Below are 24,446 nucleotides of genomic sequence, written 5' to 3'. Positions count from 1 at the left end.
TCCTGTGCCTATTTTGTAATCTGTGTTAGGACTGTATCATATATGCATTGGTGTCCTAGGGCTGCTGTAATAAGTTACCGCAAACTGGGTTGTTTACAACAAGAGAAATTTGTGCTCTCATACTGCAGGAGGCCATAAGACCAAAATCAGGGTATTGGCAGAATTGGTTCCTTTTTTGAAGCTCAGAGGGAGAATCTGTTCTATGCCTCTTGTCTAGGTTCTGGCGGTTCCTTGGCTTGTAGCTACATAATTCCAATCTCTCTCTCTTTCTTCATTTGACTCTCTTCCCTCTGTGTCTCTGTCTTCACATGGCATTCTCCTCTCTGTGGGTGTCTGTCTCTGTATCTTTTTTCCTCAGCTTATAAGGATACCAGTCATACTGGATTAAGGGCTCACTCTATTCCAATATGACCTCATGTTAACTTACATCTTAATTATATCTGCAAACACCCTATTTCCAAATAAGTTTACATTGACAGTACAAGGGGTAAGGAGTTAAACATATTTTTTTTTTTTGCGGGGTGACACAATTTAACCCACAACAAAATATGTCCTTTTCTTTGTATCATCTTTTATTGTTACCCATGTGGTATGTTTACACGTATGCTTCCCATAAATGTCTACAGAACTAATGTTTATAGATTACCATATATTATATATTTTCCCCAAATAATTGATATAGGTACAGACATATTTCATTCATAAGTCTTAATTTACCATTTATTTTGTAGTAAACCAGTGAAATTGTGTTTGCTGCTTTATATTAAAATTTCAATTATCCATAATCTATTAACATTACAAACATTTGAGGCAGTAACAACTGTTTATATAATATGGACTTTGTCTTGTAATTCTGCTTTTTTGTATTGCCCTTCTTTTGCCCTTGGTGTCAAAATTATATTAGATTTATTAAAATGAATCTTGGAAGGGAAGTATATTCAGTGTTACGTTTTTCAAGCATTTGGTAAAACTTACTTTTTAAATTTTATTTTTGGCTGTGTTGGGTCTTCGCTGCTGCACACGGGCTTTCTCTAGTTGCGGCGAGTGGGGGCTACTCTTCGTTGCAGTACGTGGGCTTCTCATTGCGGTGGCTTCTCTTGTTGTGGAGCACGGGCTCTAGGCGTGTGGGCTTCAGTAGTTGCAGCATGTGGGCTCAGTAGTTGTGGCACGCTGGCTTTAGTAGTTGTGGCTTGCAGGCTCTAGAGTGCAGGCTCAGTAGCTGTGGCGCACGGGCTTAGATGCTCCGTGGCATGTGGGATCTGCCTGGACCAGGGCTCGAACCTGTGTCCCCTGCATTGGCAGGCGGATTCTTAACCACTGAGCCACCAGGGAAGCCCCTGTAAAACTTACTTTTAAAAACCACCTGAGTCTGGTGTTTGTCCTCCCTCTTCCTTCTTTCTTTATACATAATAAATGTATGGCTTAATGAATTTTCACAATGTTAACTCCAGGTCAAAAAATAAAATATTTTTAGCATTCCTCTTATTTCCTGCCTCCTCCCTAAAAGTAATCACTATCTTGATCAGTCTGTCAAATACCAAGGTCTAATTTTATCTGTTTTGTGCCTTGTATATTGGAGTCATATGATATGTGTTCTTTTGCGTCTGCTTCCTTTCACTCAGCGTTATGCTGGGTCCATCCATGTTGTTGCAGGTGGCTGTAGTGCGTTCATTTTCATTATACTATAGTATTCCACTTATTTATCTATTTCATTATTGATAGATACTTGATTGCTTCCAGATTTTGGCAGTTACAAATTTTACTTCTGTGAACATACTTGTAAATGTCTTTTGGTGCACACACAGTGCACATCTGTTGGTATATTTTCCTAGTTGCTGAGTACACATTAGTAGATACTGCTAAATAGTTTTCTAGTAGCTCCTGTTGCTGCACATTCTTCCAACATGTGGGATTGTCAGGTTTTTAAAAACTATTCGAGACATTCTGGTAGATGTGTCATTTGGCTTTAATTTGCATTTCTCTGAGGACTAATGAAAGTCAGCACCCTTTCATTTGGCCATCCCCTTTGTGAAGTATCTATTCAAGCCTTTTGCCCACCATCTCCTATTTTATTGGATTGATTGTTTTTTCTTACTGATTTATAGGGGTTCTTCATTTATTACTTTGGTTACAAGTCCTTTGTCAAATATATATATTGCAAACATCTTCTTTTACTCTCTGGCTTGTCTTTTCACTTTCTTAATGGTGTCTTTTGAGCAACACAATACATACTTGGTTTTTTAAATTGTGCAGTTTTTCCTTCATGATGAGTACTTTTGGTGATCTGTTTAAGAAATCAGTTTTTACCCCATGGTCATGAAGATAGCTTCTTATATTATGATGTAAGTACTACTTTATTTTACCTTTTACATTTATATCCACAGTATACCTAGAATTTATTTTTGTGTATGGCATAAGTAAGACTCAAGATTCATGATTTTTCTTTTAATTTAGATATCCAGTTGACCCCACACTGGCTCTTTTTCTCTTCCTTTCCTTTCTTGGGTTTTTTTTTTTTTTTTGATAAACTTTTTTCTCATTGTTTTACACTGCTACCTTTGTTATAAATCAAGTATCTGTTTACTTGTGCGTCATTTCTCAACTCTGTTCTGTCATATTGGTCTGTTTTTCTCTTCCTGCACCAATACCACAGTCTTCAATCTTGGAACTTTATAAAAATTTTGATATCCAGTGGAGTAAGTCTTCCCATCTTGTTGTTCTTCAAGATTAATTTAGCTGCTGTTGGCTCTTGGCATTTCCATATAAATTATAGAATCAACTTGTCCATTACCACAAATCTGAATAAGTTTATTAAGATTTTGATTAGTACTGCATTAAATCTATAGACCAATTTAGGGAGAATTGATGTGTTTATAATTTTCAAGCTTCCAGTAAAAAAAATGGCATATTCTTAATTTTCTATTAATTTACCTCTCAGAGTTTTACAGTCTTCTGTGATGAGGTCTTACACATCTGCATTATATTTATTCCTAGTTATTTGATATTATTTGGTGCTAATGTCAATGCTATAATTTTCTTTAAAGTTTCACTTTCTAATTATTTGTTCTTAGGATATAGAAGTACAGTTGCCTTTTTATTTTTTTAAGTTTTTAAAAATATCTTTTTTGGAGTATAATTGCTTTACAATGTTGTGTTAGTTTCTGCTGTATAACAAAGTGAATCAGCTATATGTATACATATATCTCCATGTCCCCTCCCTCTTGCATCTCCCTCCCACCCTCCCTATCCCACACCTCTAGGTGGTCACAAAGCACCGAGCTGATCTCCCTGTGCGATGCAGCTGCTTCCCACTAGATATCTATTTTACCTTTGGTCGTGTATATATGTCAGTGCTACTCTCTCACTTTGTCCCAGCTTACCCTTCCCCCTCCCCTTGTCCTCAAGTCCATTCTCTATGTCTGCGTCTTTATTCCTGTCCTGCCCCTAGGTTCGTTAGAACCTTTTTTTTTTTTTTAGATTCCATATATATGTGTGTTAGCATACAGTATTTGTTTTTGTCTTTCTGACTTACTTCACTCTGTAAGACAGACTCTAGGTCCATCCACCTCACTACAAATAACTCAATTTCATTTCTTTTTATGGCTGAGTCATATTCCATTGTATATATGTGCCACATCTTCTTTATCCATTCATCTGTCGATGGACACTTAGGTTGCTTCCATGTTCTGGCTATTGTAAATAGTGCTGCAATGAACGTTGTGGTACGTGACTCTTTTTGAATTATGGTTTTCTCAGGGTATATGCCCATTAGTGGGATTGTTGGTTCATATGGTAGTTCTATTTTTAGTTTTTTAAGGAACCTCCATACTGTTCTCCATAGTGGCTGTACCAATTTACATTCCCACCAACAGTGCAAGAGGGTTCCCTTTTCTCCACACCCTCTCCAGCATTTATTGTTTGTAGATTGTTTGAGGATGGCCGTTCGGACCGGTGTGAGGTGATACCTCATTGCAGTTTTGATTTGCATTTCTCTAATGTTAGTGATGTTGAGCATCCTTTCATGTGTTTGTTGGCAATCTGTATATCTTCTTTTGAGAAATGTCTATTTACATCTTCTGCCCATTTTTGGATTGGGTTGTTTGTTTTTTTGATATTGAGCTGCATGAGCTGCTTGTATATTTTGGAGATTAATCCTTTGTCAGTTGCTTCATTTGCAAATATTTTCTCCCATTCTGAGGGTGGTCTTTTCATCTTGTTTATGGTTTCCTTTGATGTGCAAAAGCTTTGAAGTTTCATTAGGTCTCATGTGTTTATTTTTGGTTTTATTTCCATTTCTGTAGGAGGTGGGTCAAAAAGGATCTTGCAGTGATTTATGTCATAGAGTGTTCTGCCTATGTTTTCCTCTAACAGTTTTATAGTGTCTGACCTTACATTTAGGTCTCTAATCCATTTTGAGTTTATTTCTGTATACGGTGTTAGGGAGTGTTCTAATTTCATTCTTTTACATGTAGCTGTCCAGTTTGCTGTCCAGTTTTCCCAGCACCACTTATTGAAGAGGCTGTCTTTTCTCCATTGTATATTCTTGCCTCCTTTATCAAAGATAAGGTGACCATATTTGCGTGGGTTTATCTCTGGGCTTTCTATCCTGTTCCATTGATCTATATTTCTGTTTTTGTGCCAGTACCATACTGTCTTGATTACTGTAGCTTTGTAGTATGGTCTGAACTCAGGGAGTCTGATTCCTCCAGCTCCGTTTTTCTTTCTCAAGATTGCTTTGGCTATTCGGGGTCTTTTGTGTTTCCATACAAATTGTGTGATTCTTTGTTCTAGTTCTGTGAAAAATGCCATTGGTAGTTTGATAGGGATTGCATTGAATCTGTAGATTGCTTTGGGTAGTAGAGTCATTTTCACAATGTTGATTCTTCCAATCCAAGAGCATGGTATATCTCTCCATCTGTTTGTATCATCTTTAATTTCTTTCATCAGTGTCTTATAGTTTTCTGCATACAGGTCTTTTGTCTCCTTAGGTAGGTTTACTCCTAGGTGTTTTATTCTTTTTGTTGCAGTGGTAAATGGGAGTGTTTCCTTAATTTCACTTTCAGATTTTTCATCATTAGTGTATAGGAATGCAAGAGATTTCTGTGCATTAATTTTGTATCTTGCAGCTTTACCAAATTCATTGATTAGCTCTAGTAGTTTTCTGGTGGCATCTTTAGGATCCTCTATGTATAGTATCATGTCATCTGCAAACAGTGACAGTTTTACTTCTTCTTTTCCGATTTGGATTCCTTTTGTATCTTTTTCTTCTCAGATTGCCGTGGCTAAAACTTCCAAAACTTTGTTGAATAATAGTGGTGAGTGTGGGCAACCTTGTCTTGTTCCTGATCTTAGAGGAAATGCTTTCAGTTTTTCACCGTTGAGAATGATGTTTGCTGTGGGTTTCTCATATATGGCCGTTATTATGTTGAGGTAGGTTCCCTCTATGCCCACTTTCTGGAGAGTGTTTATCATAAATGGGTGTTGAATTTCGTCAGAAGCTTTTTCTGCTTCTATTGAGATTATCATATGGTTTTTATCCTTCAGTTTGTTAATATGGTGTATCACATTGATTGATTTGCATATATTGAAGAATCTTTGCATTCCTGGGATAAACCCCACTTGATCATGGTGTATGATCCTTTTAATATGCTGTTGGATTCTGTTTGCTAGTATTTTGTTGAGGATTTTTGCATGTGTGTCCAGCAGGGATATTGACCTGTAGTTTTCTTTTTTGTGCCATCTTTGTCTGGTTTTGGTATCAGGGTGATGGGGGCCTCGTAGAATGAGTTTGGGATTGTTCCTCCCTCTGCTATATTTTGGAAGAGTTTGAGAAGGATAGGTGTTAGCTCTTCTCTAAATGATTGATAGAATTTGCCTGTGAATCCATCTAGTCCTGGACTTTTGTTTCCTGGAAGATTTTTAATCACAGTTTCAATTTCAGTGCTTGTGATTGGTCTGTTTATATTTTCTATTCCTGGTTCAGTCTCAGAAGGTTGTGCTTTTCTAAGAATTTGTCCATTTCTTCCCGGTTGTCCATTTTATTGGCATATAGCTGGTTGTAGTAATCTCTCATGATCCTTTGTATTTCTGCAGTGTCAGTTGTTACTTCTCCTTTTTCATTTCTAATTCTATTGATTTGAGTCTTCTCCCTTTTTTTCTTGATGAGTCTGGCTAATGGTTTATCAATTTTGTTTATCTTCTCAAAGAACCAGCTTTTAGTTTTATTGACCTTTGCTATTGTTTCTTTCATTTCTTTTTCATTTATTTCTGATCTTATCTTTATGATTTCTTTCCTTCTGCTAACTTTGGGGTTTTTTTTGTTCTTCTTTCTCTAATTGCTTAGGTGTAAGGTTAGGTTATTTATTTGAGATTTTTCTTGTTTCTTGAGGTAGGATTGTATTGCTATAAACTTCCGTCTTAGAACTGCTTTTGCTGCATCCCGTAGGTTTTGGGTTGTCGTGTTTTCATTGTCATTTGTCTCTAGGTATGTTTTGATTTCCTCTTTGATTTCTTCAGTGATCTCTTGGTTATTTAATAGCATATTGTTTAGCCTCCATGTGTTTGTATTTTTTGTTTTTTATAAATGTATTTATTTATTTATTTATTTATTTTTGGCTGTGTTGGGTCTTCGTTTCTGTGCGGGGGCTTTCTCCATTTGTGGCGACTTGGGGCCACTCTTCATCGCGGTGCGCGGGCCTCTCACTGTCGCGGCCTCTCGTTGCGGAGCACGACTCCAGACGCACAGGCTCAGTAGTTGTGGCTCCCGGGCCCAGTTGGTCCGCGGCATGTGGGATCTTCCCAGACCAGGGCTCGAACCCGTGTCCCCTGCATTGGCAGGCAGATTCTCAACCACTGCGCCACCAGGGAAGCCCCCATGTGTTTGTATTTTTTACAGTTTTTTTCCTGTAATTGATATCTAGTCTTAAAGCGTTGTGGTCAGAAAAGATACTTGATACAATTTCAGTTTTCTTAAATTTACTGAGGCTTGATTTGTGACCCAAGATGTGATCTATCCTGGAGAATGTTCCATGAGCACTTGAGAAGAAACTATCTTCTGTTGTTTTTGGATGGAATGTCTTATAAATATCAATTAAGTCCATCTTGTTTGATATGTCATTTAAAGCTTGTGTTTCCTTATTTATTTTCATTTTGCATGATCTGTCCATTGGTGAAAGTGGGGTGTTAAAGTCCCCTACTATTATTGTGTTACTGTTGATTTCCCCTTTTGTGGCTGTTAGCATTTGCCTTATGTATTGAAGTGCTCCTATGTTGGGTGCATAAATATTTACAATTGTTATATCTTCTTCTTGGATCTATCCCTTGATCATTATGTACTGTCCTTCTTTGTCTCTTGTAATAGTCTTTATTTTAAAGTCTATTTTGTCTGATATGAGTATTGCTACTCCAGCTTTCTTTTGATTTCCATTTGCATGGAATATCTTTTTCTATCCCTTCACTTTCATTCTGTATGTATCCCTAGGTCTGAAGTGGGTCTCTTGTAGACAGCATATATATGGGGCTTGTTTTTGTATCTGTTCAGCCAGTCTGTGTGTTTTGGTTGGAGCTTTAAACCATTTACATTTAAGGTAATTATTGATATGTATGTTCGTATTACCATTTTCTTAGTTGTTTTGGGTTTGTTTTGTAGGTCTTTTCCTTCTCTTGTGTTTCTGCCTAGAGAAGTTCCTTTAGCATTTGTTGTAAAGATGGTTTGGTGGTGCTGAATTCTCTTAACTTTGCTTGTCTGTAAACGTTTTAATTCTCTCCGTCGAATATGAAGAGATCCGTGCTGGGTAGTGTAATCTTGGTTGTAGGTTTTCCCTTCATCTCTTTAAATATGTCCTGCCACTCCCTTCTGGCTTGCAGAGTTTCTGCTGAACGATCAGCTGTTAACCTTATGGGGATTCCCTTGTATGTTATTTGTTGCTTTCCTTGATGCTTTTAATATTCTTTCATTGTATTTAATTTTTGATAGTTTGATTAATATATATCTTGGCGTATTTCTCCTTGGTTTATCCTGTATGGGACTCTCTGCACTTCCTGGACTTGATTGTCTATTTCCTTTCCCATAGTAGGGAAGTTTTCAACTATGATCTCTTCAAATATTTTCTCAGACCCTTTCTTTTTCTCTTCTTCTTCTGGACTGCTATAATTCGACTGTTGGTGTGTTAATGTTGTCCCAGAGGTCTCTGAGACTGTCCTCAATTCTTTTCATTCTTTTTTTCTTATTCTGCTCTGTGGTAGTTATTTCCACTATTTTGTCTTCCAGGTCACTTATCTGTTTCTTCTACCTCAGTTATTCTGCTGTTGATTCCTTCTAGAGAATTTTTTAATTTCATTTATTGTGTTGTGTTCATCGTTGTTGTTTGCTCTTTAGTTCTTCTAGGTCCTTGTTAAACATTTCTTGTATTTTCTCCATCTGTTTTCACAAGATTTTGGATCGTCTTTACTATCATTACTCTGAATTCTTTTTCAGGTAGACTGCCTGTTTCCTCTTCACTTGTTTGGTCCAGTGGGTTTTTACCTTGCCTCTTCATCTGCTGCATATTCTCTGTCTTCTCATTTTGTTTAACTTACTGTGTTTGGTGTCTCCTTTTTGCAGCCTGCAGGTTCGTAGTTCCTATTGTTTTTGGTGTCTGCTCCCAGTGGGTGAGGTTTGTTCAGTGGGTTGTGTAGGCTTACTGGTGGAGGGGAGTGGTGCCTGTGTTCCTGGTGGGTGGGGCTGGATCTTGTCTTTCTGGTGGGTGGGGCTGGATCTTGTCTTTTCTGGTGGGCAGGGCTGCGTCCAGTGGTGCGTTTTGGGGTGTCTGTGAACTTAGTATGATTTTAGGCAGCCTCTCTGCTGATGGGTGGGGTTGTGTTCCCTCTCATGCTAGTTGCTTGGCATGGGCCGTCCAGCACTGGAGCTTGCTGATTGTTGGGTGGAGCTGGGTCTTAGCGTTTAGATGGAGACTCTGGGAGAGCTCTCAACCGATTGATATTACGTGGGGCTGGGAGGTCTCTGGGTAGTCCAATGTCCTGAACTTGGCTCTCCCACCTCAGAGGCTCAGGGCCTGACACCAGGCTGGAGCACCAATACCCTGTCAGCCACATGGCTCACAAGAAAAGGGGAGAAAAAGAAAGAAAAAAAAATTATTATAAAATAAAAAAAACAAAAATAATAATAATAAAAAGAGAGCAACCAAATCAATAAACAAATCCACTAATGATAACAAGCGCCTAAAATATGTACTAAGGTAAACATAAAAAATCAGAAACAAATCACTCACAGACAGCAAACCCCTAGTCTACAGTTGCTCCCAAAGTCCGCCGCCCTCAATTTTGGGATGATCGTGTCTATTCAGGTATTCCACAGACGCGGGGGTACATCAAGTTTAATTGTGGGGAGTTAATCTGCTGCTCCTGAGGCTGCTGGAGAGATTTCCCTTCCTCTTCTTTGTTCTCACAGCTCCTGGGGTTCAGCTTTGGTTTTGGCCCCGCCTCTGCAGGTAGGTCGCCCTCAGGCATCTGTTCCCACCCAGATAGGGACCGGGTTAAAGCAGTAGCTGATTAGGGGGCTCTTGCTCATTCAGGCCAGGGGGAGGGAGGGGTACGATAGTTATAATTGGAATGCGGGGCAAGCCTGCGGTGGCCAGAGGCCAGCATGACGTTCAACAGCTTGAGCCTGCTGTGTGTTCTTCCCGGGGAATTTGTCCCAGGGTCAAGAGACCCTGGCAGTGACGGGCTGCACAGCTCCAGGGAGGTGTGGATAATGGGATTCTTGGTGGCTGCAGCAGCAGCGTTAACATTTCATGGCCATCTCTGTGGTCCGAGCTGATAGCACAGCTCGCGCCCATCTCTGAAGCTCATTTAGGCGGTGCTCTGCCTTCTTTGGGCAGACAAGGAAGGAGTCCCCTCCCTCACGCACCCTGAAACAATGGTCTTCTTGCCTCTTCAGCAGCTCCAGACTTTTTCCCGGACTCCCTCCTGGCTAGCTGTGGTACACTAGCCCCCTTCAGGCTGTGTTCACACAGCCAACCCCAGTCCTCTCCCTGGGATCTGACCTCCGAAGTTCGAGCCTCAGCTCTCAGCCCCTGCCCGTCCCAGTGGGTGAGTAGATAAGCCTCTCAGGCTGCTGAGTGCTGGTCGGCACTGATCCTCTGTGCAGGAATCTCTCCGCTTTGCCCTCTGCACCCCTATTGCTGCGCTCTCCTCCGTGGCTCCAAAGCTTCCTGCCCGCCCACCCCCCCGTCATCCACCAGTGAAGAGGTCTTCCTAGTGTGTGGGAACTTTTCCTCCTTCACAGCTCCCTCCCAGAAGTGCAGGTCCTGTTCCTATTTTGTCTCTGTTTTTTCTTTTTTCTTTTGCCCTACCCAGGTACATGGGGAGTTTCTTGCCTTTTGGGAAGTCTGAGTTTTCTGCCGGCATTCAGTAGGTGTTCTGTAGGAGTTGTTCCACATGTAGATGTATTTTTGAGGTATTTGTGGGGAGGAAGGTGATCTCCACGTCTTACTCCTCTGCCATCTTGAAGGTCCCCTTTCCAGTTGCCTTTTTGTAATTCACCTTATATCCAGCAACTTTGCTAAATTCACTGGTTATTCTAATAATTTATCTGTAGGTTCTTTTGAAATTTCTATGGAGAGGTTTTGTATCATCTATGAATATTGACAGCTTTATATCTGTTCTATAGAAATATAATCACATTAATGGTGCAGCCACTATGGAGAACAGTATGGAAGTTCCTTAAAAGACTAAAAATAGAGTTTGGCATGTGATCCAGCAGTCCAACTCCTGGGCATGTAGCTGGAGCAGACTCTACATTCAAAAAGATGCATGCACCCCAATGTTCATCGCAGGCACTATTTACAATAGCCAAGACAGGAAGCAACCTAAATGTCTGTCGACAGATGAATGGATAAAAGATGTGGTATATATATACCATGGAATATTACTCAGCCATAAAAAAGAATGAAATAATGCCATTTGCAGTAACATGAATGAACCTAGAGATTATCATACTAAGTGAAGTAAGTCAAAGACAGATATCATATGATATCACTTATGTGTGGAATCTAAAAAATGATACAGATGTACTTATTTACAAAACAGAAACTGACTCACAGACATAGGGAAAAAAAAAAAATTTATCATTACCAAAGGGGAAAGGTGGGAGGATAAATAGGAGTTTGGGATTAGCAGATAAAAACTACTACATATAAGACAGATAACCACAAGGTCCTACTGTATAACACAGGGAACTATATTCAATATCTTGTAATAAACCATAATGGAAAAAGAATATGAAAAATAATATGTATATATATGTGTAACTGAATCGCTTTGCTGTGCAACCAGAAGCTAACACAACATTGTAAATCAACTATACTTTGATAAAAAATAATAATAAAATAAAAATTGGTAAAAAAAAGAAATATGATCAGATTATAAAAAGTAAGATGAAACTAATTTTAATAATGTATTTTATTTTACTAAAGTAACCAAAACATTATTTCAACATGTAACAATATAAAATTATTAATGAGATTTTTACATCTTTTTTATGCTAAATCTTCTAAATTTGGTGTATTTTACCTTTACAACACATCTCAACTTAGAGTAGCCATGTTTCAAGTGCTCAGTAGCCCACATGTGGCCAGTAACTATAGTTTCGGACAGTGTAGGTCTAGACAGTGAGACAGACTTTTTTTTTAAACAAACAGTTGTTTCATGTATAACTTTCTGTGGTGTCACTGGAGAAGCCTCTACCAACTTGATCATATGTAAGTGCCAGGGAGAGATTAGGTTTTCAAGGAAAATCTGAAAAGGTGTCATTTGAGTAATGTCTTAAACTATGAATATAAACTTGCCAGGTGACCAAAATAGGCGCAGAGAATAACGTGTAAAATTGTGATGTTATGTAAGAGTAGAATTGGTTCAGAGACTTGCCCATATTTCAGTGAGGTTGAAGAATAGGTAATTATGTGAGAGTGTAGGGTGGAGGGAACACCAGTTCCCTGTGTTATGAGTAATTTATCAGTAATGATGGTTAACATGTTCCTTAGATAAGTTTCGAGGAGTGTAATTGCTGAGTCTAATAGAAAGAATAAATGTATCCCCCGATACATGCAGTGAGTATCAGGGTCTGCACTGTTTTACACTGCCCCTAGTGAATATGCTGGTTTCAGTGCATACTCAACTGCGGTAATACTGTATTTTTTTTGTATGTTCATTACTTTGTTTTGCCTTTTGAAAGTTTTAGACTTTCTTTTTTATTATTATTAATTTGTATTTAAAAAATATTTATTTATTTATTTGGCTGCACCGGTCTTAGTTGCGGCATATTATTATTATTTTTAAATTGAAATATAGTTGATTTACAATGTTGTGTTAACTTCTGGTGTACAGCAAAGTAGGTATTATATATATTCATTTTCATATTCTTTTCCATATGGTTTATTACAAGATATTGAATATAGTTCTGTGTGCTATACAGTAGGACTTTGTCATTTATTCTATATATAGTAGTTTGTATCTGCTAATATCAAACTCCTAATTGATCCCTCCCCTTCCCCTTTGGTAATGGTAAGTTTGTTTTCTATGTCTGTGGGTCTGTTTCTGTTTTGTTAATAAGTTCATTTGTATCATTTTCTAGATTCCACACATAAGTGATATCATATGATATCTGTCTTTCTCTGTCTGACTTCAGTTAGTATGATAATCTCTAGGTTCATCTCTAGGTTGCTGCAAATGGCATTATTTCATTCTTTTTTATGGCTAATATTCGATTGTATATATATATATATACCACATCTTCTTTATCCATTCATCTGTTGACACATTTAGTGTGCTAAATAATTAGTATATTTTTAATGTGCTAACTTTGTTGTATTAGGGGTTTTTTTTCTTTCTTTTTTTTTTTTTTTGGGCACACTGCACGGCATGCGGGATCTTAGCTCCCCGACCAGGGATTGAACCTGTGGCCCCTGAAGTGGAAGTGCAGAGTCCTAACCCCTGGACTGCCAGGGAATTCCAGGTTTCATATTTTTTTCTAATTAACATTGATGTATTACTACCATCTATTTCTCAGATTCCATTCAAGCTTCACCACTTGTCCCAATAACATCCTTTACAGCAGAAAGATCCAGCTCTGAATCAGGCATCGCACTTCAGTCTTCCCTTTTCTTTGGGGGAATATCCTTGACATTTTTGAAGATTACAGTTTGGTTATTTTGTAGAATATGTCTCCCAATTTGGTTTTGTCTGTTTCCTCATGATTAGGTTTACGTTATGTCTCTTTGGCAGGAATATCACTTCTCATCCTATCAGGTGGTACAGGACTTTGATTGATCTGATTATGAATGATGTTCATTTTGGTCACTTAATCAAGGTGATGTCTGCCAGATTTCATTGTTGTGATGTTACTTTTTCCTTTTGGAATTAATGTGTATTTTGTGGGCAAGTACTCTGAAACTATCCCATTCACTATCAAATTTTACATTTATTCATTCACTTATGTCAGTATTGCTTTATCATTTCTTATTTTATTTAATAGGTTATAATCCATTACTATTATTATTTGTTTTGATGCTGAAATTATCCCCAATTTGGCTAGTGGACGCTCCCTCAAGCTAGATCCTAGGTCCTTTTTTAATGCTTGATTTTATTTTTTATTTTTATTCATTTATTTATCCCAGTTTTATTGAGATGTCATTGACATATAGCATTCTGTTAGTTTAAGGTGTACACATAGTGATTACCGCAATAAGTTTGGTTATCATCCATCACCTCACACAGTTACAAAAATTTTTTTCTTGTGATAAGAACTAAGATCTACTTTCTTGGCAACTTTCAAATGTATAATACAATATTGTTAGCTATAGTCACCATATTGTACATTACATCCCCAGAACTTATTTATCTTATAAGTGGAATTTTGTACCCTTCGACCACCTTCACAGTTTTCTATCACTCCCCACCCCCACTTCCGGAAACCACCAATCTGTTCTCTGTTTTCTATGAGTTTGGTTTTTTCTGTAAGATTCCACATATAAGTAAGATCATACAGTATATGTCTTTCTCTGTGTGACTTATTTAACTTAGCATAATGCTGTCAAGGTCCATCCATGTTGTTGCAAATAGCAGGACTTCCCCTTTTTATGGCTGAATAATATTCCATTGTGTACATATACCACATTTTCTTTATCATTCATCTGTTGATGGACACTTAAGTCCTATATCCTTTTCTTATGTCTCTATCATTCTTTGAGCATTTTGTTGCTCTCTGGCACAGGATATTCCAGATTCATCTTGTACTTTTTCTGCTCCAGGGCTGTAATTAGACTATTACAATTCTCCAAGGAGCTCTGGTTCCCTTTATTGGAGAATGGTGTTAGAAGCCAAGATTTGGGTGCTAGGTATGTTCATACCATTGGTGGGGGTCGTGGGGGGGAATGGTCACTGTTCCCAGGCCCTCTCACTAGACAGATTTACAGAACTGGGGAGTATACTTATGTACGCATCACGCCGCCCCCCCTCCCCGCACCCAGACATTTATGTCTCTCTCTTTCTTTTTCTTTTTAACTGGCTTCATTCACTTTACTTTTCTCATATAAAAATACGTGGTGGCTACAGCTGGAGCCTGGGTCCTCTGCACAGAAACTCTGTGTGAGTCTTTACAAGATGGTCAGTGAATTCCTGATACGGAGACTTGGTGAACACTGTCTGTTTCCAGAGATCAGGAGTGAGATAACTAGGTCTTGGGAATGGCATCAAAAGTGGCCTTGGCTGGAAAAGGAAAAACAAGAGAGGGTTGGTGAAACCCCAGATGCAGACGGAAGCTGTTGCACTTCTAGGAACAGAGTGGCCACTGTGGGCCAGTCTGTCGTGCATTAGGTGCACCTTCCTCTCCCTCTCTGAAAATACGCCAACCGCACTCAGAATGTGATTAAGGGAGCTGAGAGATATATCACTCTTCTTAAACATCCATTAGTTCACCCATACCTCCAGTTTCAATCCACAGGGTTCATTCTAACCTTTTCCCTTTCCATGTTTGTGTTTCCTTTCTCTTACAGAGAGAACTCTCGGTCCCCTTTTCCTTAAAAGATTTTCTTATTTGATGAATCCCCTATATATGACAGATCTCTCTCTACCTCTGAACTCTTCCATGTGGACGTGCCCTCCTCACCCTGCTCAGGCTGTCACTCCCCATGCCAGTCCCCACTCGTTATTACCCTACTCAGTGCACTCAGGCGCCACCATCCCATGCAAGCTGGCCCTTTGTATGGATGTGGATGGTCTCCTCACAGTTTGTGCTCTGATACCCAGGAGGCTACCCTCTGTGTGGACACCTGCTGTGCTCTGCCCCACCTAATGGCTGTAGGACTGGATAGTTTGGGAATGGGAGAGGGCTTCTCTGGATTCTTAAGTTTCACTTTAATATTTCTGGCTGTGGGATTATTTCTTTATCTTTTCTTTCTTTTAACGTTCTTTGAGTCCTTTTAGTTTGAGGTTTTATATTTCCTCTAATTCTGGGAAGTTTATAGAAGTTTATTTCTGCAAGTATTTATTGCCTTCGCGTGATTTTTTCTCTCTTCTTTATATGCTATGATGTGGATGTTGATTTCCTTCATTTCCCTTTTCCATATCTCTTGAATTTTCTTTTGTGTATTCTATCTCTTCCTGATGTCTTTTGGCAGAGTACCTTAAACCTGATGTTTTAGCTTATTAATTTGTTCAGCTGTATCTTTTCTGTTCTTCAGTCTATCCATCTACTAAGTTTATTTCAGTGGTTATATTTTTCATACCCAGTATTTTTATTTGCTTCATTATGATATTTTCTTCCTGCTTTATATCTAATATCCTTTCTTATTGAATTTGTTTATTTTGAACTTTTATTTTGTGTTTTTCTCCTGTAAACTCCTGTGTCCTGGGGATATTAGCCACCTTGGCTCATGAACTGTATGGGGAGGGCTGGAGAAAGTACAGTTTGTGCCTTGTTTCTGCATCTCCATCTGGGTTTAAAGAATGAAGGCAGGGGGTTGTTGAGTGTGGGAGATGACTTACCCAGGATCACTGTAGTGTGGAACCCCTTCCCAGACTCTGCACTTTTCAAGGTCTGTTTCCCTTTGTTAAAACCACCTAGTCCATGACGTGCGGAAAGAGGTGGTGGGAAGAAGGAACTTGTGAACATGCAGGGACCACCCAGTGCTGTCCATGCGTGTTGTAAACTACTTCCCCACCAGCTGGCTGCAGTGCCACCCATATGTTACCCTGCAGCCCCTTGACACTTCTAGGCTTGCTGACAATTTTCCTGCCTTGCAACCGCAATTGTCTGTTGAAGACAATGTTGGAGAAAAAAATATTTGCCAAAATAACTGTACCACCCCCTAACTACCATCTCTGGTGTCTGGTCCTTGTCTGCTCTGCCTTTTCACCCTGCACTGGGACCAGATTTCCCTGTGTTGTCCCAGGGACTTCTATCTGTGTGTGAACGCAAATGAATTTTCTTTTCTTTAGCATAGGTTCATACTATGTATACTATCTGGCAACTTGCTGTTTTTAAAATGGCTGATTAACATGATGGATTACATGGGAAGATAGCTTGGATTCAGTAATAAATAGCTTTAAAATATATGTACGTGTGTGTTTGTGTGTGTGTGGTTTTTTTTTTTTCTTTTTGATGTGTGTTGTTTTTATATCCCTTTTATACTGGAGTATATCCATATTATTGCTTTATCATCTTAAGTATAACTGTAAGTTAGTGATAGGGTAGAGTGTAGTCATTAGTGTTCTATGAAGTACTTAGCCATTTCCCTCTTTGGTTTTTTTAGTTTCATAACAGCTTTTAAATACTATGGTACCGAAATAAATATCTTTGTGGACAAAGGGTTTTCCATTTGTAGGATCGTTTTCTGGGATGGATATACAGAATGGATCAAATAGATAAATAGGTTAAAAGGATCAACATTTCTTAACCATGTAGAGGAGTGCCTGGAACATTTTAGCCATTCAAATAATATTTATTGGATGAAATAATATTATAAAAACTGCTTTTTAAAATGGATGTACCAATTTTCATTCCCACCCACAATATGAGATTGTCTATTCTTCCACACCATCTTATACTTAAATTACTTTGATGATTTGATTGTAATCAGAAGATGTCTCTATCATAAAAAAAATGCTATCAGATGATATAACTAAGGTCTGTTTCTCTTTTTATTTTCACCTACTTGGTAAATAGACATATGTTTTCTTACAGGACTGAATTTGCTCTTAAAGAAATCATGTCCTCTGGAGGTGCTGAAGATGACATCCCACAGGGAGAGAGGAAAACAGTTACAGACTTTTGTTACCTTCTGGATAAATCTAAGCAACTGTTCAACGGGTTAAGGTTAGTGGACTCTTGATGCCTTAAACTTTTATCTAGTTCTGTATCTTTTTTTTCCATGGCTGATGTGTGGTAAGTTTCTGAAAAGTTATGGATAGAATGTTATATAAATGTCTGTACTAGAGATGATCATGCTTTTTTTCTTCATTCTCAGGTGAGAAAACAACAGAAGAGGATAACTTATATTGTTTTACTCAAGTTGAGAGAGCTGTTTTGTTAGGTGGTCTTGTATACCTTACTCCACATCATACCTATTTTACATCTGATTTTACACATTGCGATAACTAAGGAGCCTGGGATGCATATGCAAGTGAACCTGGGGCTTCTCTTCTGTTACACTTTTTGTATACTTGTTTATTTGCTTATTTCTTTTATTCTTTCTTTTTCTTAGGATAAAGTATCTGTTAACTAAAATAAGAGTGTTCTAGACAGTCTAGTGTTCTAGACAGTTATTTTTACATTAGTTGTGTGTGCCCTGACTGGTAGCGGAAGCTATATGCAATTTTGTCAAAATGTGTCTTTGATTGTGTATTCTTGTGTGTGGTGAGTAAATAATTTTGTACCATTTTGTTTTATTTAAATGGTTTAGCCGTATTTCATTTCATGAGATTCTTAGGATATTGACTTACTTCAGACCTAAAGCTTCATTAGCTTAGTTTCAGTCATAAATAAATTCATGCTATGGGTAAAATACTAAGGATAAATAGGTTTTTTTGGGAAACTTTATATAGGAGTGAATAATTGTAAAGATTGTGAGTTATTTTTATTTTAATTAATTAATTAATTATTGAAGTATAGTTGATTTACAGTGTTGTGTTTAGTGAGTTATTTTTCATTTGCATTTTATTTCTGGGTAAAAATGCAGTCTTCTTTTCACATGTTTTATAATTTTATTCTACATCCCTAGGATCGGAATTGTACTGACAGAGTTTATTTTAAAGAATATATCTTTTTGGGCTTCCCTGGTGGCGCAGTGGTTAAGAATCCACCTGCCAGTGCAGGATACACGGGTTCGAGCCCTGGTCTGGGAAGATACCACGTGTCGTGGAGCAACTAAGCCCGTGTGCCACAACTACTGAGCCTGCACTCTAGAGCCCATGAGCCACAACTGCTGAGCCCACACGCCACAACTACTGAAGCCCGCACACCTAGAGCTCGTGCTCCACAACAAGAGAAGCCACTGCAGGGCTTCCCTGGTGGTACAGTGGTTGAGAATCTGCCTGCTGATGCAGGGGACACGGGTTCGAGCCCTGGTCTGGGAGGATCCCACGTGCCGTGGAGCAACTAAGCCCGTGAGCCACAACTACTGAGCCTGTGCGTCTGGAGCCTGTGCTCCGCAACGGGAGAGGCCGCGACAGTGAGAGGCCCGCGCACCGCGATGAAGAGTGGCCCCCACTCACCGCAGCTGGAGAAAGCCCTCGCACAGAAACGAAGACCCAACACAGCCGAAAATAAAAATATAAATAAATAAATAAATTTATAAAAAAAGAGAAGCCACTGCAATGAGAAGCCCATGCACTGCAACGAAGAGTAGCCCCTGCTCGCTACAACTAGAGAAAGCCTGCATGCAGCAATGAAGATCCAATGCAGCCAAAAATAATAAATTAATTAATGTAAAAAAATTCTTTTTAAAGAATATATCTTTTAAAAAATATTTATTTATTTATTTATTTATTTATCTGGTTGCTCTGGGTCTTAGTTGCAGCAGGCGAGCTCCTTAGTTGTGGCTCGTGGGCTCCTTATTTGCTGCTCACTGGCTCCTTAGATGTGGCACGTGGGCTCCTTAGTTGTGACATGTGAACTCTTAGTTGCAGCATGCATGTGGGATCTAGTACCCTGACCAGGGATCGAACCCCCAGCCCCCTGCATTGGGAGCACGGCGCCTCAACCACTGCACCACCATGGAAGTCCCTAAAGAATATATCTTTAATCAACTATACGCCAAGACACTTTTTTAAAAAATTTTAAAAAAAGTCCAATCTATCAAAATAATAAGTCTCTAAAATGCAATGTTAGGAATAAGGCAAAGCCTCTGACTGGGAGGAGTTGGAACGCATTTACAAAGCCTGCTTCATGGAGTTACATACAGCTGAGAGAATAAGGAAGGACAAGAAAGTTGTGTGAATTAAGTTTACTGCCTATCATAAGTTTATTGCCCTTCTGCTTTATAAGTTTTTTAAATCTTGCCTGTAGATTTTTTGACTCTAATTAATAGTTGCTTAAGGTTTAATCATTTTGATACTCTGCTGCTTAGTTGTGGTGTTAGTAGAATGTTTGGAGTCTACTTATATGTAATTTACCTGGCTTCGTAAACAGTAAATAATGTTGAGCAACTAAAATGCTATGCCCATTTTCATTCCCACCTCCCCAAAGAAGAATGCCCTTAAGTGAGAAGGGTAACCTGCACTGGGTAATGCACCTTTCTGCTCACCTTGGAGATACTGAAGGAGCTTTTAACTCACATCGGTTATTAAATAACTGCATGAGAGTAAATATGTCTTCACAATAAAAAATATATATAGATATATCTTTAAAAAAATTTACAATTATAAAGATAATACAGGGTCATCAAATGAGTCCTCCATGACCACTGAATCTAAAGCTACACTTTCAATCACTTTCTTATCTCTATATTCATTTAATTTTTTTCATAAAACTCATCACTACCTGAAGTGATCTTATTTGCTTATGATGTCTGTCTACGTTAGAATGAAATATCCCTAGGAGTAGGACCCTATGTGTCACTGTTTCTCTGCTATCTAAGCCAGGGACTTGCACGTCACAGGTGCTTCACAAACAATTGTTAAATGAAGGATTCCAAAGACAGTGTTCTTAACTCCCACACTCTGCTGTTTCCTATTTTGTGCTACAGAAGAGATCTTTGAGATTAGTTTGGTTTCTTTTGCTTTATAGATTAAATGCATCTTTTTAAGGAATTCTTTTCTGTCACTATTCTAATTCAGAAAATGACCCCAGTACACCCTGGTTTGAAGTCTTTTTTTTTTTTTTAATAAATAAATAAACTTATTTATTTATTTATTTTATTTTTAACTGCGTTGGGTCTCAGGCAAAACCTTGTGAACAAGGTTTTGGATGAACATGTGTTTCCCGTTCTCTTGAATATATACCTAGGAGTGAAATTGCTGGCTCACATAGTACTTACTCTAAGTTTAACCTTTTGAGGAACTTCTAGACTGTTTTTCAAGGAGACTGTACCACCAGCAATGTATGAGGGTTCCAATTTCTCCACGTCCTCACCAACACTTGTTATTGTCTGTCTTTTTGATGATAGCCATCCTAGTGTGTGTGAAGTTGTATCTCATTATGTTTTGGGTTTTTTAAAAAAATTATTTATTTATTTATATTTATTTTTGGCTGTGTTGGGTCTTCATTTCTGTGCGAGGGCTTTCTCTAGTTGTGGCAAGCGGGGGCCACTCTTCATCGCGGTGAGCGGGCCTCTCACTGTCGCAGCCTCTCTTGTTGTGGAGCATAGGCTCCAGATGTGCAGGCTCAGTAGTTGTGGCGCACAGGCCTAGTTGCTCCACAGCATGTGGGATCTTCCCAGACCAGGGCTCGAACCCTTGTCCCCTGCATTGGCAGGCAGATTCTCAACCACTGCGCCACCAGGGAAGCCCTCTCATTATGGTTTTGATTTGCATTTCCCTAATGACTAATGATGTTGAGCATCTTTTCATGTGCTTATTGGCCATTTTTATGTCTTTTTTTTGGAGAAAATATTTATTCCAATCCTTTGATCATTTTTCAGATAGGTTTATTTATCTTTTAAGTTTTAAGTTGTAGTCATTTTCTATATATTCTGGATACAAGTCCCTTGTAAGATGTAATGATTTGCAGATATATATATATTTTCCCATTCTGTGAGTTGTCTCATCACTTTCTTGATGGTGTCCTTTGAAGCACAAATGCTTTTAATTTTAATAAAGTCCAACTCATCATTCTCTTTCATCACTTGTACTTTTGGTGTCATATCTAAGAAATCATTGCCTAACCTGAGATCACCGAGATTTACTCAGATGATGTTTCCTTCTAAGAGTCTTGTGGTTTTAGCTCTTACATTTAGGTCTGTGAACCATTTTGTGTTAACTTTTTTATAAGTTTTTAATTATTTTTATTTTTTTTAATTCTGATTTTTGGCTGCGTTGGGTCTTCATTGCTGCGCGCGGGCTTTATCTAGTTGTGGTGAGCGGGGGCTACTCTTCATTGCAGTGTGCAGGCTTCTCATTGTGGTGGCTTCTCTTGTTGAGGAGCACAGGCTCTAGGTGCGTGGGCTTCAGTAGCTGTGGCGTGCAGGCTCAGTAGTTGTGGCTCACGGGCTCTAGAGCGCTGGCTCAGTAGTTGTGGCGCACGGGCTTAGTTGCTCCGCGGCATGTGGGATCTTCCCAGACCAGGGCTCGAACCCATGTCCCCTGCATTGGCAGGTGGATTCTTTACCACTGCACCACCAGGGAAGCCCCATTTTGTGTTAACTTTTGTGTATGGTATGAGATCTTAGGCATTTCTTTATCAGAAAACATATTTTTATTCAATTGATTAATTCATTTTTTCTTTCTTCTTGCTTGTTTCTTGTTTCTCCTTTCTTGTTCATACCTGTAATGCTTAGATGGAATTTGCAATCTAAAGCCTCTATTAACCGTCTACTCTCTTTTGATTTTCATCTCTATTCTTTTTCTCAGCATTTTTAGAAAATGTATTCAATTTGTCCACCATATGCCCAACAGGTTTCACCTTGTCATTTCATATCAGTGGTTTTTGCTATACCGCTTTTTAAAAAACTAGATATTATGTATTTGATCCAAAGTTTACTAGCTGTTCTATCTGTATATTCAAATAAGACAGACACTAGAAATTTTGATGTGTTTGTGAATGGAAATTCTTTATTCAGTATGTCTGAGAAGCATATTGAATTTAGCAGTGGCATTTCTCTTCTTAAAAAGGGTTATTTTCCGGATCTGATTCTGAATTATAAATGAATCATAAAGTTCAAGTAGTCTTCTGCTGGAGACTCTCTGCTGGACTCACATCACTCTGTGACTGCTGAAACAGTAACAATGACAGAACACACTTCCACATAGCACTCCACGGTGTATAAATCACTTTCGGGTACATCTCTATCCTTTGGCCACATAACAAAACTGCGTGTTACCTAAAAATGAAGGTGAACTTCACCTTCTTTTTCAGTGTTTTGGTTGTGTAAATATATTTTACCAGCTCAAAACTGTTCTCATTTTGATTTTTTTTTTTTTTTTTTTTTTGGCCACACCGTGCGGCTGCGGCTGGTGGGATCTTAGTTCCCCAACCAAGGCTTGAATCTGGGCCTATGGCACTGAAAGCGCCGAGTCCTAACCACTGGGCTGCCAGAGAATTCCCTCATTTTGATTCTTTTAAGGTGCCATTTTAACTATAACAAAGGTTTTATTTATTTTTAAAATAACTGCAGAGTAAAATTGTGTCTGTGGAAATAGTAGGAAACCCTAATACATGGAAAAATTGTGTGAGATCTAATCTTTAGGACTGTTTATTCATTGTCAGAGAAGTTTATTATAATGCTTAGGATACCTATTTCAGTTTAGTTCTTGAGTACTTAAAACTATATTGGGTTCAGGAATTAATCCTTTTTGTTCAACTCAAAATCAAAAAAACAAACAATCTGATTAGAAAATGGTCAGAAGATCTGACTGGTTATTTTTCCAAAGAAGATGTACAGATGGTCAACAGGTACATGAAAACGTGCCCAACATTGTTAATCATCAGGAAAATGCAAATCAAAGCACAATGTGATATCACCTCACACCTGTCAGAATGGCTGTTATCAAAAAGACAAAAAAATACCACGTGTTGGTGAGGATGTGAAGAAAAGGGAGCCCTTGTGCACTGTTGGGGGGAATGTACATTGGTGCGGCCACCATAGAAGACCGTATGGAGTTTCTTAAAAAGTTAAAACTACCACAGGATCCAGCAATTCTACTTCTGGGCATTTATGCGAAGAAAATGAAAACACTAACTTGAAAAGATATATACACCCCCATGTTCATTGAAGCATTATTTACAGTAGCCAAGATATGGAAGTAATGTAAGTGTCCACTGACGGATGAATGGATAAAGAAATTGTGGAATATATATATACATATGAATATTCTTCAACCATTAAAAATGAAGGAAATCTTGGAATTTACAACCTGGATAGGCCTTGAGGGCATTATGCTGAAATGAAATAAGTCACGCAGAGAAAGACAAATACCATATAATCTCATTTTATGTAGAATCTAAAAACAACAACAACAAAAACCAAAGCAAAAGACAAAAGAAACAACCGAGCTCATGGGTACAGAGGACAGATTGATGATTGCCAGCAGCAGAAGAGGGGCGCGGGGATGCAATGGGTGAAGGGGGTTAAAAAGTGCAAACTTACAGCTATAGCATAAATATGTAATAGGGATATAATGTACAATGTGGTGACTATAGTTAATAATACTGTATTGTATATTTGGAAGTTGCTAAAAAGTTGATCTTAAAAGTTCTCATCACAAGAAAAAATAATTTGATATTTACGTATGGTGATGGATGTTATTATTGTGACTTATTGTGGTGGTCGTTTCATGATATCATTCTGACCTAGAAAAGTGGGTAAGCAAATCCACCAGGGATTTATTTTCAGTGTTTTGTGTGAAGGGTCCCCTTCATTTTATTTTTTTATTTTTATTTTTTAAATATTTATTTATTTATTTATTTATTTATTTGGTTGCACCGGGTCTTAGTTGCGGCAGGCAGGCTCCTTAGTTGAAGCTCGGTGCCTTCTTAGTTGCGGCACGTGGGCTCCTTAGTTGTGGCCTGTGAACTCTTAGTTGCGGCATTCATGTGGGATCTAGTTCCCTGACCAGGGATCAAATCCAGTCCCCCTGCATTGGGAGTGTGGAGTCTTAACCACTGCGCCACCAGGAAAGTCCCAGGTCCCCTTCATTTTAAACAGCCTTAATTATTTCTACAAAAACTAGATTTATGGTGAGTAAAGTGTATATCTTCTCTATATGCTTTTGGGGTTTTGTTTGAGCACATGTGG

The 24,446-nt window shown here is 38.5% G+C and overlaps 1 protein-coding gene and 1 non-coding gene across 4 annotated transcripts in view; one reads left to right on the top strand and one right to left on the bottom strand.

Annotated features, from left to right (window-relative positions):
• SCAI (suppressor of cancer cell invasion) overlaps window positions 1-24,446 on the top strand; it is a 132,667-nt gene that overhangs the window by 50,941 nt on the left and 57,280 nt on the right. For all 3 annotated transcript variants that reach the window (XR_005020404.1, XM_036856490.1, XM_036856491.1), the window contains one exon: window positions 17,240-17,371. Coding sequence is in view for 2 of the 3 variants with exons in the window: in XM_036856490.1 (XP_036712385.1) it covers window positions 17,240-17,371 (132 nt within the window). In the remaining variant the exon portion in view is untranslated. The remainder of the gene's footprint in view (window positions 1-17,239; window positions 17,372-24,446) is intronic.
• Window positions 14,815-14,942, bottom strand: LOC118897581. Its single transcript, XR_005020473.1, has one exon. It is a non-coding gene; the product is annotated as a small nucleolar RNA SNORA64/SNORA10 family (small nucleolar RNA).

The sequence above is a fragment of the Balaenoptera musculus genome, chromosome 6 (assembly GCF_009873245.2).
Source record: "Balaenoptera musculus isolate JJ_BM4_2016_0621 chromosome 6, mBalMus1.pri.v3, whole genome shotgun sequence".
Taxonomy (NCBI): domain Eukaryota; kingdom Metazoa; phylum Chordata; class Mammalia; order Artiodactyla; family Balaenopteridae; genus Balaenoptera; species Balaenoptera musculus.
This window is presented reverse-complemented; position numbering and strand designations above follow the sequence as displayed.